The 14,340-nt window shown below is 37.6% G+C and overlaps 1 protein-coding gene across 2 annotated transcripts; it reads left to right on the top strand.

Annotated features, from left to right (window-relative positions):
* The first annotated feature begins 552 nt into the window (after positions 1 to 552).
* On the top strand, positions 553 to 14,235 carry LOC105395721 (transmembrane protein 120 homolog). 2 transcript variants are annotated; one of them, XM_048622657.1, is made up of 10 exons: positions 554 to 766; positions 1,209 to 1,327; positions 3,414 to 3,590; positions 4,193 to 4,285; positions 5,505 to 5,722; positions 6,177 to 6,271; positions 6,687 to 6,815; positions 11,237 to 11,389; positions 13,205 to 13,362; positions 14,145 to 14,235. In XM_048622657.1, the coding sequence occupies exons 1-9, from the start codon at positions 704 to 706 to the stop codon at positions 13,253 to 13,255; spliced, it is 1,098 nt and encodes a 365-aa protein (XP_048478614.1). In that variant the 5' UTR covers positions 554 to 703; the 3' UTR covers positions 13,256 to 13,362; positions 14,145 to 14,235. The 2 variants fall into 2 exon arrangements, with proteins under 2 accessions (XP_037971246.1, XP_048478614.1); XM_038115318.2 differs by lacking the exons at positions 11,237 to 11,389; positions 13,205 to 13,362; positions 14,145 to 14,235 and adding an exon at positions 8,093 to 8,234 and having other exon boundaries at positions 553 to 766.
* Positions 14,236 to 14,340: the final 105 nt, after the last annotated feature.

The following is a 14,340-nucleotide window of genomic DNA, read 5'->3' as shown; positions in this document are numbered from 1 at the left end:
TAAAAGTTCTCGTCACTGTATTATATTTCCCCCTTTGAAAGTAGCTGATAAAGGCTTATCCTTGAGGTCGTCAGAAAGTTTGTACTTTGGTCGTTTCAGAAGGCTTAGCATGAATTTTCATCGTGAACGTGACGTGAAATTACTCGATGAGTTTTGTAGGGAACTTTAGTTCTGCTACCGACCGCCAGGGGCGCTGTTCATATTTTCATACAAAATTACTCGATGAATTCTACTACACGTTCACGATGAAAATTCATGCTAAGGGGTCAGAGAACCTGGTTTTTCTGAACCGACCGTGAAAATCAACGCAAAAGCATTAATTATTTACGTGTACAGTACAAATTTACGTTTACTCACCGCTACCTACTGGATTGAGTAAAAACTCGCACTCCCCATGCCGTATTGTGCCTTTCGGGTCTCTACTCATTTTGTATTTTTCCTGAATTCTCGGAATAATAAATTCGGTTTCGTGCCGAATCAGAATAATCTCGTTTTGCGGGCACTATCTGTGGTGCACTCTAGAATAATTTGACATTGACATTTATTTTCAATGACATTTTAGTTTATTCTGTGGCTACGTGACGTGCGGGCGGCTGGTTGCTGAAGAGCAATCGTTTATTTAATTCAGATTTTTTATAATTCTTACTGGTTTCAGCAAATATTTAATTAAATTCATTGTTCCTTTGCTTCATTACAATTTACCATGGATGTTGATGAGTGCCTCAAAGAATGGGAAGATTTATTAAGCGATTACAAGAGATTGGAGGTATGTTTTCCATATCCATTTTAGTATTCCTTCTGAATCTAATTTACTCTAAAGCTCTCACGGCTTATACAATTTCCAGGTTGTTTTACGTTATATTCGGCACTTACCCGTTATTCATTATTTGTAATCATATAAGCATTTTGATAATTTAAACCCATCCAAGTTGTGCATAGTGAATACTGTAGTTTTTGAACTATAAAAAATTTAAACTGAATTCCTGGCAAAATCTAGCAGATTTTTCTTTAACTATATTATGTCCACATGTAAGTAGTATATAAAATGGTATACATACAAGGTTAAGGCATTTTTGCACAGATTAGCACTAGAGTTGACTAAACTTGTGGGACACTTAGTTCTATCTACATGCTTACATAGTGTAGTAGACGCCGTAGCATTACTTGAGAGAGGAGTTGATAGATTAACCCCTTGGCCTGTTTTATAGACTGTGAATAAAGAATATGCCACAAAACTGGAGGAAGTAGGCGAGCTCCAGGCGTCGTGCATGAAGGAACTGAACCACCAGCGCTACCGCCTCACAGTTATCAATGGAGCACTAAAAAGGTCAGTGTTTGTCTATAACCTTACTTGGTAACTTTTGTTTGCACAGCAAGAAATAAGTTACAAATACATAATCCTTCTATTTTGTTTGCTCAGTGCAGTACTGTTTACTGTGAGGAATTAACTTGTATGTTATTTACAAAACATTATTATCTAATCAATCCTAAGCGCCAACTACTAATAAATACTCCAATTAATAAACACAAGTCTTAAGATTTATAATCAAAATAAACTTTGCTTATGTATTTTGTAATTTCTGAGATAATTTCTGCAAGCAATTAAAATAGTCCAATGTCTACAGACTGACCATAGGAAATTATTTCCACGACTACTTATTCCATTTCACTTCAGACTTCCTTTAACATAAGTACAGTTACAAAATTTATAAAAAATATGAGACTTTTTCTGTAATCCCTTTTAAATTATAGTCTAAATTAATATCTATTACTACATTTATACACATGACAACATCATAAAAATAGCAATTACAATAAAACTGATAAGAAAAGGATATGGATAATTTCTAATCAGTTTGGAGATTATGACTGCAAACTTCAAAGGTACATCAGCAGTCCAACAATAATATAATTGTGGGTCTACTGGATTAAAAATAAACAGTAAATAAACAATGAAGTTACCATCCTATTGGTCCAAAACTTCCTATTGGGATTTAATCTCTTCAGTAAGATTGATGCTATCCTGTTTATACTCAGAGGGGAGAACAAATGCTTCACTTGGTGACACATACATACATACATATCTATACATATTATTATGTACAGTGTGTTCTATTACACAACTTGTACATTGGGCTATTCATTGCTAGGTATACATATAGGTAATATTTTATCTAAGTTTATAGTGTGGGTCATTTTGTTATCTTTACTTTGTGGAAAAGTAGAAATACACATTATCTTTATCATTAATTTGATTTAGGATCACTTGATCATGTTCTATGTATTATCAGTTAAATTTATTTTTATCAAATCAAAACTGTTGTGCATTTGTCACAGTACTAAGTAGGTCATACTTGTAAAACCATGCATTGCAAGTAAATTATTTTTAATTTCACCCTCAATGCATGTGGAGCTACCACAGACACATTAAAATTATTACACTCCTCTTGTTCCATAGGGGGTAAAAACATAACTCATGGAATTATACTAGATGACAGACAGACAACCTACTAAATGCTGATGTGTAATAGTTATCTAATGCACCTAACTAACATAATTCAAAACAACTTAACTCTATTACCTACTTTTGCCATACAGAAAACTTTGCTTACCCTGACCTGCTTGTTAAGTTAAAATTGAGTTTATGGTACTTATACCTACTTGCCTGCTTGCCTATGTTATGTTAAGTTTATCTTTGCTATTTTTGGTGTTGCAGGAAATAAATACAGTATGAACATGAACATATAAACATTAGTGAAGGCCATATTATTCATAGTATAATATCTATATAATTCATAATAACCTGCTGATGTGCCTACTTTTATTAAACTTTCAACTTGCCGCCGCTGTCGGGTAGGGTACCCAAGACGCTGGCCGCGTTACCTCGCTGTATGGCGATGCTTATCCTTTGAGCGAGGTACGAGCCAGCCCTAGGGTCCCTTGTGACTTCTATCAGCCTGCTGCCAATTTCTTTTAGCAGCCGACGCGCCTCCGGTCCCCACGGCCCTAGGGTTTCGACTCCGAAAGGCACAAACATGTACCCCTCTCCTAGGGATGCATATTTGCGGCCTTTCATCGTTTCCCCCCCCCCACCTGCTGATTAGTATATTTTGTAATTAGTTAGAATGGTGTAGTGGTTAATGACCTTGGCTGCTATGCCTAAGGTTCGATTCCTGGTCGGGCCAAATATTGATTTAAAAGACAGATTTGTACTCAGGTCTTGGGTGTTTGTGTAATGTCTGATACCCACATTACATACAGTCTCTGCCTAGCTTGGGGTCGGATGGCTATATGGCCGACTCTTGGGCTAGTGTAGAGGTAGAGTGTACTCATAGGCATAAAGTATGTAGGTCATCCATCATCAAACCTGCTTGACACACAACTACTTAACACAACCTCATTGCACCTGGCAGGTTAGAGAAGAGCGGCGTGACACAGGGTGATGAGCGCGTGGCGACGCTCGAGAAGGAGATCATGAAGCGGAAGGCCATGCTGCACGAGATCGAGGCCACGCTGCCGAAACAGAACAGCCTGTATCTGCGCATCATACTCGGGAACGTCAACGTGTCCATACTCAACAAAAATGATAAGTAAGTCTTTGATTATACAGGGTGTTGCAAAAAGTGTATACTCAGCCGAAAGGAGGTGACTCAGGGGGTAATACTGAACAACTTTTGTTCTACGAGTTTTGGAAATTCGCGCGCGAATTATACAAGAGTGTTGGAGTGGCCAGTAAGCGCTTTTCCCTTACATACGACATATCTGGTAATCTAAATCGAGTGAACGAAAATCGGTGCCTTCTGAAGGTTATTTAGGTAACTGCTGTTTCGACTGTACCTGTATTTAGGTATATGTTCCGGAATGATAATGTTAGTGAGGTCAATATTTTGGCTTAGTTTGGTAGTGACGATTTTTTTTATATTGAAGTATGTTACGAAGAAAATTCTATAGGTGTTGCTATAAGTTACTATCTACTACTTAGGTACCTGATTCATAAATATAAATTAACGTTAATAAATTAGCTTAAAGTCAAACGTATGTAAATAGTCTTTAAAATTATGCCAAGGTCCAGTTTAAAATTCCATTGTTTATCAGTTAGATTTTATACTTACATAATATTATTATCACTGATGTGGAAGACTTTGAGGAATAAATATGGGATCTATAAATTTACTTTTTTTTAATATTACAGGTTCAAATACAAAGATGAATATGAAAAATTCAAGCTAGTCCTGAGCGCCATCGCCTTCTGTTTAGCTGTTCTTAATCTCTCCATAGACTTTAGGTAAGTATGGTTTATCATAGTTTTGTTATATACCTATATTTTTAAGAACATTTCTGTCCACTTTTATTCATTCTCAAGTAAACCTGACTTGCATAAAATTATCAAGTATAAACTACTTTAGGTGGGTTTCACAAAAACAATTCATTTAAGTATACAAAAACGCAAGCAATGCACTGATGTGATTGTACCTCAAATCATAAAATGCAAAACAAGTTCGTATTTTTTTGTTTGCATTGGGTTGCCAAGCATTACTTAGTTATGAACATCCCTAAATTAGAAATAATACTTAATAGGTATATTTTTATATCAAGTTAGCTAGAAATAGTTGAAGGCTAGTTTGACGAGAGATAGGTACCTACGCAGGGTTTGTTCCCGGGATTCCCACGGGAAAACCTTATAAGGTGAAGCGTCGCGTTGTTTTGCATTCGCACTAGCAGGGCCGTGATATTCCATTGTCAGTATGGTAATTACGTGTTATTAGATTAGATGTTTTGATTAGATACTCATTCATAAACTTGATGATCGCACATTATGATTCATACTAATTTTGGCATGAACTCAATACTTTATGACACGAAGATATAACTTGTATATTTGCATCTTTGTAGCTAGGGAAAACATACTAACTATGAAACACTTTACTTACAAAAATAAAATGCTTTCTAGCAGTTGCCAGTTATCGATTCGGAGTATTCGGACATAGATGTGCATTGTTAATCATCAAGTACTTATAGATACATTTATCATTTGTTAATTGGACTTTGTTTAAACATTAAACTGCAGTGCAAGGACGATCTGATAGCCGAATCGGCTTAAATTAAGTCAAGTTGTAAATTATTTGCTCTAACAACAAAGGTTATCATTGATTCAAAACGTGATAAAAACGGGTGCGTAGGTAGTAACAAAGTCCTCTTTTTTTAACAAAGTCAAAGTCTGTATACCTACAGACTTACAGACTGTGTACGCTCGCAAGAAATAATATGAAAAATCCACTGACTATTTTATATGAAGGAAGATAAATAAAGTGTAACTTTCGAAACTGATGGTAATTCACATAATTCACTTTTTACCTACTTCCCCCGATTCACACAATCTAAACACACCACGTTTATTTTTAATCTTGCCAGTGGTGTGTCCCACTGCCGAGCGAAGGCCTTGTAAACTGCTGACCAGCCACAGATGACTGTGTCACCAACTAACAAGCACATTTTCCTTCCAGGCCCCTCCAACTAATACTAATATTCCTGCTCGTGTGGTACTACTGCACGCTAACGATCCGGGAGTCTATTCTCAAGGTGAACGGGTCGCGCATCAAGGGCTGGTGGCGGCTGCACCACTTCATCTCCACGGCCGTGTCGGGGATCCTGCTCATCTGGCCCCAGAACGAGCCCTGGGCGGAGTTTAGACACACGTTTATGTGGTTCATCGCTTATATTAGTAAGTGATGTTGTTTATGCTCTAGCTAGGTTCTAATGCTTGCAGATAGTGGGCTATTAGGATGAATTCCTCCTGCCCTCCTGCCCGCTGGACTGACGACCTTAGGCGGGTGGCGGGTAATGGTTGGATGAGGAAGGCCGAGGACCGAGTGTTGTGGCGCTCCTTGGGAGAGGCCTATGTCCAGCAGAGGATGATTATTGGCTGATGATGATAGGATGAATTATTACCGTTAGATGGAAGTTGTGACCAACTTTCGCGCAGTATATCTGAAATTTCGGAGTTAATTTCGTTGTTTTGATATTACTTGCTCTAAATCCTCGCCGGAATTAACAGAAATATTTAGAAACTCGAATGATCCAGTCTCATTTGTAAATAAAAAAAAAACAGTTAACTATTTTTAAAAAACTTATTTGCGATATCATAATACCAGTTAAAACCGCCTTTCCGCTTCCAGGCGTGGTCCAGTACATGCAGTTCCGCTACCAGCACGGCGTGCTCTACCGGCTGAAGGCGCTCGGCGCGAGGCACAACATGGACATCACCATCGAGGTATATATTATATACTAAACATATAAAAAATGGGTCGGGTATCCTTCCTGACGCTATAACTCGAGAACGGCTGAACCGATTTCGCTAATTTAGGTCTTGAAATATTCTTGGAAGTCCAGGGAAGGTTATAAAGGTAAGAAGGGTAGGGCACGGTAAGAGGCGAAGCGAAGCCCGCGGGCAACAGCTAGTATTATAGCTATAGGTATATAAGTACACATTATATTATTGTGTACCACCTAGTTTTAAGTCCTATTTTGAAGACATGGCTCAAAAGCTTCTGGCCTCCATACTTCTCCAAAGACAAAAAGAGCCTCCTTTTCGGACGGAGACTAGGTGGTGAAAAATTTACGTTCATCATAAAATTTTACATTTATATGATGAATAAAAGCATCTCACTTTAACTTGTCTTTTCCAGGGCTTCCACTCGTGGATGTGGCGCGGGCTGTCGTACCTGCTGCCGTTCCTGTTCGCCGGCTACCTGTTCCAGCTGTACAACGCCTACACGCTGTACCAGCTCAGCTTTCACCCGGAGGCCACGTGGCAGGTATGTGGCGGGAGGCTGACACATGGCACGGTATGAACAGTCATCTGAATAATGGTCTTCGCACATTATAACAACTCACCGGCGACTCGACTCTATGCTAGACATTGATATTTAAGCCCTGTGTCATATGTTCAAGGTTTCATTTCAAAAAATGACTTTTAGTGTACGATGCGTAGGCCACTCGTTGTACACTACTTTATAATCATTTTTGAAATTAAACCTTGAACATATGACACAGGGCTTAAATATCAATGTTTAGATTTGAGTTGTTATAATGTGCGAAGACCTTAAGTCGCTATACACTTCTGTACCTCGTCAAGCTGACGAACCGTCAATGTTTCAATGAATGGGTAGGTGGTTTCAGATTAGCAAGGTAGGTACAAAAGTGTATAGCCACTTATGCAGCTGACCGTACAGCAGTGGTATTGTTGCGCCACGGTTGGCTACTGATGCACGTAAAATGTTATCGCTGGAATGCCGTGCCATGGTTGGAGGCACCTTTATAAAAGTATCGTGACGTCGTGTTCATGCGCCCTTCATAGATGAAATCCGTATAAAAAGTTCGCGTTTTTTTTGGTAATCAAAAATGTGTAATGTTTCTTTTATGATTTTTATTGTTTAAGAAAACTTTATAGTTTCATCTGAGGGCTAATGATGTATTGAAATACCCGGCAGCAATAGCTTTCTATGAAATATAATTAAAGATCCCATTTCCCAGAGATACCTATAAGTGTGAACCAACCACGAGCCAACCCTCACTGACCCATATTGATATTGAGCTCTGAAATTTTATTACTATTTAACATACACTGAACACACACATACGGCTTTGAATAAGCTATGATATGCATCTCAGCTCGGGTTCCAACACTCAACCGATCGATTAATTTGCCTACCACTAGTAGGTACCATACATGAACTACATTAATATTCTCACGGTTGCAACCAGCGAAAGTCCATAAGCGAAAGGTATTATAGAATCAATATAATAGGTCTCATAATAATTATAACAGAAGCAAACATTTTAAATTATTGTAGAATAGACAGACATCTGCCAAATGTGATCTATTATATTTTCCACGAATAACGAATAGCACGCTTGCGAGTCACCTCTGACTACTCTTTCGGGGATTACAGTCGTGAGAATATGTACATACCTATGTATGTAATATGTATACTTTGCACTTGCCATAAAAGTTACAAGCAAATCAAACGATCGCTGAACCGGGACGCAGCACTAAGTACCCAGTAACTGAACGCCCCCGTGGCCGCGTCAGGTGGCGGCGCTCAGCTTCTCGTTCCTGGCGCTGGGCGTGGGCAACACGGTCACCATGCTGCTGGTCATCCCGCAGAAGATGAACGAGCAGGTCGAGTGCTGAGCGGAGGGCGCCCGGCCGAGATGAAGCATGTAAGGATTGTCCAGGGTAGGGGCCGGCAGAGGCACAGAGAATCAGCTGAACAACTTTTGTGACACGGCTTTTTGCATTGGGATGTTACCGGAAACTTTGTTGGTCATTATTTAAACGTGTGTCTAGTTGGTTTTATTTGTTAAATTTCATAAAGTTGGTGTACAAAAGTTGTTCAAAATGACGAGCTGAGTCTCTCTCAGGCTCTGTCGGCTTGCATTACCACTTCTGTGACACTCTGTATAAAAGCCACTTTTGACTGCAGAGCGTGATAGTGGTAATACTTACCGCGACATTGTACATTGTAGAAACTGGCAGACCCAAAATTCATTTCATCTTTTTTTACATCTGTCAAAAGTGGCCTATTATAATGGCCTTATTTAGTGGTAGTGCCGCCCGTGGGAGTATAACTGGTGTCGTTTAACGCAACTCATTAAAGTAGTTTTATTTCATGAGATATATTGTAAGTATATTCCGAATTCATTATAATTAAAGATCTGTAAGAACTCGAATATCGCTATAGTTGCGGAAATTAATAAATGTACATCAGAAATTATTTCCACATGTGGACACCATAGTAAATGATCTGAGTTTGTCTGCTCAATAAATATGATAGAATGTTGTTTTTACTTTAAGGAAATTCTAATCTACCTAATGATCTCAGATTTTCATCTTAGCTGATGGTTAAATGAGCTTGTAATCTACTTTTGGAATTATTTATTCTAACGCATGATAGTTTTGTCAAGACACTTGATTTCGTTGTATTTGTAGACCTACTTATTTAAACCGACTTCTACCTGTGTTTTACGAGTAAGTGTATGCACGCATTACATTTATTATTTATTTATTCAGTGTATTTCGGCCAAAACAACTATTGAACAGACAAGGTCATTTCCGTAAACATTACAAACACATACAACGACATCACATTTATTATTGTTTACTTGAAGTTCGCATTAGTTTCTTGTTTGTAATAATCCGTTTTTACCAGCAGCACCTTTGTGTATATTATGTATTATATGTTGTTGGAATCAGTAGGGTTTGTAATGAGTTAGGGTGCTTACATAGACCTATGGAGACTGGGTTCCCTATATTACCCGTACCGGTAACCTGCTGTTTATATTTCTGCGAGTGCGCTAGAGCATTTCCCGGTTTTAAATCTCTCAGTGAGCGCTACCTAATCAATTTACCGGTACGGGGAACCCGATTCTTTATATAAGCAGCCTTACGTTACGTATGTACAGTGCTCCAAAATTGATAATGCGCATAGAAATCGTTGTTTTCGATTATGTGACACATGATATTGACTCCTATTTCTTTCGAACAAGGTGCAAAATGCAAGTGTTTTTTTAAGGCTCTTACGATTTAATGATTCGGGTGTCAAGATCTGCATGTGCATTATTAATTTTGGACAAGTGTACACTCGGTCTGTTTCAGGGACACTAATCAAAGATTAAAAAAATATTATTAGCATATAAATATCAAAAGAATATAAACGAATATAATTTTGGACCTATTTGTAGATAAAATGTACTTATAAATATGGTATTTCGCCACGAGGACCAATATCGACAAAGTAGCACTAAACATTCATTGTTATAAAAGTATTTTTTCTAATACCTAGCTACTGATGATATCTAGATCAACATCTTACATGTAATTAACTAATATCAGTGCCAAGGAAATAACTCACATGCATTTTCAAAAGACAACGTTCCTGGTGCATTTAATACAACATTTATATACGACCTTTAAGATTAAATTAACTATGTACGTGCCAAAAAGTTATTTGAAATAACTACAATTGAGTCCACAATATTGGTAATAAATTGCATGGCATTTGCACGTTGTGATGGTACTCAGAAACAACTTCAAATTGTTCAAGCATGCACAGCAATACAAGCTAAGGGGGTGCCAGACATTCGAGTTAATATGCGAATAAACATTTTTGACGCACATCTGTGACGAAAGCTTTTGCTTGTGTAGGTACCTACTTATGATGCCACACTTGTGAAAAATGGCAGTCTAGCTATAAGCACATACTAAACGTTAGCTACACAAGCACGCTACTTACTTAATCGAACGTCTAGCACCCACTTTAGAGTTAGAGTACTTTAGTTATGTTATTATAAAGGTGAATAGAGACTACAACATTTACTTGTAACAGAACAACGAGCCGCTCTCTGATATGTTCTAGTGTGCCTATCATCCTTTTACGAACTTATTATCTTGCTAGTGCCTGTATTGCTCGACAAAATGTTGTAATCTATATATTCACCTTTACTTGAACAATTTGAAGCAAGAAGAATATGATGTTGTGAAGTTGAAGTTGCATAGTACTAGACGCACTGTTGCTTATTTATTTAGCTAATTTCAATTTAGTTACACATTTCTGAGCTGTAATATATAAAATCACTGTAACATCTAAGTTAGCTGTACTTTTATGTCTCGGAGCAAGATTGTTAGACGGCTTATTATTAAATTAGCTAAGATTCTTAGTTGGATACTTGTTCAAATGGGCGTAGTTTTATTGTTAAGTTATTAGGAGAGGCGGTATTAGTTAAGATATTGTAAAATGCATTGTATCTGGCATTTCTGTAATGTAGGAGTCTTATCATATCACCATGGGGGCTGCATCGACAGTACTAGTCATAATTTTGCATTGTTGTGTGACTATTTATTGAATCTTAACATTATTTATTATGGCAGGACCATAATAGCAGGTCTTAGGAAATTTATATTGTTACATATTTACTTTTGTGTTTACATACATAATGTATCGAACACCCAAGAATTTAATGCACAATGTAGTAGGTTATTATAACAAGAAAATAACCAACATTAGGTCGCCTTAAAACTTTGTTTGTATATTTGGTTTTATATTTTTTACACCCTACATTTAATTTCTTTATCCGACGCATTACTTTGTTAAGTTGTAAGTTAAATAAATTGTGATTATTTTGAATAAATTAATATTGAGTTGTGACGTGATTTTTCTGTTTGGTTGGTCGGTAGGTGTCTTACTTAGCCGCGCTGTTCCTAGTGTTGCATTGCGGGAACATGTTGACGATCCTGCGTACGCTGCGGTGGAAGACTCGCAGCGGGCTCAAGCTTCGCTACCGGCTGCGCGCCGCCGCCATCCGCCTGTCGCACGAGCTGGCCGTGCTGGTACGTGCCGCGCCCCCTGCTGCCGCTACACGGGCTCGTTATCGACGCAGATAAACGTCAGTATATCGCGATTCGCTAATACGGCGCTGTGATTGGTGGAACGCGCATTAAACGAATTTATCTACGTCGATAATGAACCCGTGTAGTGGCCGCATCTTATATTTAGACCTGTCGAACCAAAGTTTGTAACGCAATCATTGGGGTGAAGGCTTACGGAAGCACGCGGTGCATTGGGGTTGGCGCGCCTGACCGCAGATTTCGCCTTGTAATATTGTTTTTATTAAACATCTTTACGCGGCGTATGTTTTGACTGCTATTTGGTTGCTGCAAAATCAGCACCAATGTCGACCCTCGAATTCGTTAACTCAAGCCTGTCAAGTTATCAATGTACCTATAGCATATTATCAAAGTAATGAGCTCATAGTAGCAGTTCATATCTATGTCTATTGAGTAACACACTTCGAAAGCGCAAATGGTAATTTAGTACTTAGGTACTTATTAAAGGTTTTGCATTTCATTAAGGTATAAATATTCTATAAAGCTTCTTGTCTTTCAATAATATTTTGTTATCTAAGCAGACAACACTGGCAGGCTTGAGTATCGAAGATATATCCAGAGTGTAATGTTGTGTCGGGTTGATGTACACGTTTTGTACCTACATACTTATATCGCCAGTCTTGTGAAGTTTGGGTGACGGGCTAGGGAGGTACTCGTAGGCTAGATAAACTTTATAGGTCCTCCTGTATTATGATACCTAAGTTGCTATGCTAACCACTACAACTACCTACACCATTGCATCCCTTTGCATAAGTGGTCTACCTACTGGTGCTGGTATCATGATAGCGCTCCGAATCTTATTCGCAGGATAGGCTCATAATCATCATACACGCTAGGTGTGATGTGAGTTTAAAGTAGGTACTTCAATTATAATCAGTTGGAAAAAAAGCAGTGTTGTAATTGGCTGAACAGACGGTTCAAATCGGTTATTCGAGGCTTGCCTCATACTGAACGCTGATATCGCTTAGGTCAATTAATTTGAGAGGAGAGGTATCAGATATTTATCGTAAGTATAAGTAACTCCAGCAGAGGATAGGTGGAAGGTATAACGCGCCGCATTATAAAAGGTTTGGAATTCGGTGGCGGTAAGTATAAGTAAAGCAGGTGCCTACTATAATGTTTGTATGAAATTATTGTTTGTTTTATATCTGGCCTTGTTGTTTGGTAAATTATGCTGTTACTGTTTCGCATGCTATAACCGAGTGGGTAGTGTCTGTAGAGGTAAGGCTTCACGTTCGTAAGTGTACTTATAGTTATTTTAACTTTAACTTAGCTTATTAACTAACCTAGAGGTGGAATTTTATCAATTTGATTGCCGACTCCTTGTTAATAAACTCTTCATGCTTACCAAAAACAGCAATTTCATAGTAAAGTTAAACACCTGCTTTTTCAGCGTTGGTCCTGTAATTCAAGTTGCCGAGAACTATACTGATAAAATTCCAACTTGTCTAAAGATTTTCATACATACAGAAATTAGGTACTTAATTAAGACCATCTAATTATAAATAATACTAACTATGGTAATGGTATACATATGATGGCTCTTACATCTGAATCTGAAGGGTTACTGACGAAAAATGACGAACGAGAGCTGTCGTGCAATCGGCACTTTTAATACAACATAGAGACGTGGCTTGCGCAGCAACGCTCCGAAACTTAGTTTTTCGTCTTCTAACCTCCCTGCGATTTCATCAATTACTACTAACTCATTTGTCGACGAGTGTGCATTTTTGTTTAGTATGTTTTTGTCGCTTTCAGGAGCAAAAATGGAGACAGCAAAAACCTGAAACTAAATCGGAGCAAGAATGAGCTTGGCATACAACCATGAATGTGATTAATATTTTTAACTATGTACTAATATCAATGTTATCTATCTACAAAATTAACAATACCAAGATAATACCTAATTTATATTTTTAACCGACTTCGAAAAAGGAGGAGGTTCTCAATTCGTCTGTATGTATGTTTTTTTTTTTTTTTTATGTATGTTCATCGATTACTCAGCCATTTATGGACCGATTTTGAAAATTCTTTTTTTGATGTATTGGGTTGAGCTCAGGGGTGGTCCCATTTTTTTTTCAGAATTTTATTCCACCCCCAAGGGTGGGTAAAGGGGTAAAAACAGGGGTATAAATTTCCATTTTGGGCACTTATCAACCGATTCTTATGAAATTTATAACGTAAATATTGTTATTATAACAAAAAGATATGATGGTGACCTTGAGCTGATCTGATGATGGAAACGGAAGGCAGTCAAGGGAACTCCTCAACGGTATATAGCAACTACCTCGTGTTTGGGCTCGAATGATTCGTATTAACGAGTAGGACATATTGGTATCATTTGCATCTTACTTTTGATTGATAATTATTGCAAATAAACTAAAAATAACAAAATAAAATAATAATTTTAAAAAAATTAAAAACCGACTTCAAAAAACCACTAAAACGTAAGAAATAATTTAAGGTTTAGACCAATCCTAGGTCACAGTATAAATATACCTAAGCAGGTACTGTTCTTTTTTGAAGTTGGTGCCATATTTCTTCAGATTAACTGCTTTGTCACTGCACCAACATCAAAAAAGAACAGTACCTGCTTAGGTATATTTATACTGTGACCTAGGATTGGTCTAAACCTTAAATTATTTCTTACGTTTTAGTGGTTTTTTGAAGTCGGTTTTTAATTTTTTTAAAATTATTATCATATTTCACGACGGTGATCTAAATTTATAGTAGAGGGAGTTACTTCTGTATGATGAAATATAGTTGTTTAATAAACATATGAAGTTTTATACTGATTTACTTGTTAGTCCACTTATACAACTCGGGAGGGATATGAATATACCAGAGCAAATCCATTCTAATCTCACATCCACTAGGGGAAATAACATAAAATG

The sequence above is a fragment of the Plutella xylostella genome, chromosome 8 (assembly GCF_932276165.1).
Source record: "Plutella xylostella chromosome 8, ilPluXylo3.1, whole genome shotgun sequence".
Classification (NCBI taxonomy): Eukaryota; Metazoa; Arthropoda; class Insecta; order Lepidoptera; family Plutellidae; genus Plutella; species Plutella xylostella.
Note: the sequence above shows the minus strand (reverse complement) of the source record. Positions and strands in the feature narration are given on the sequence as shown.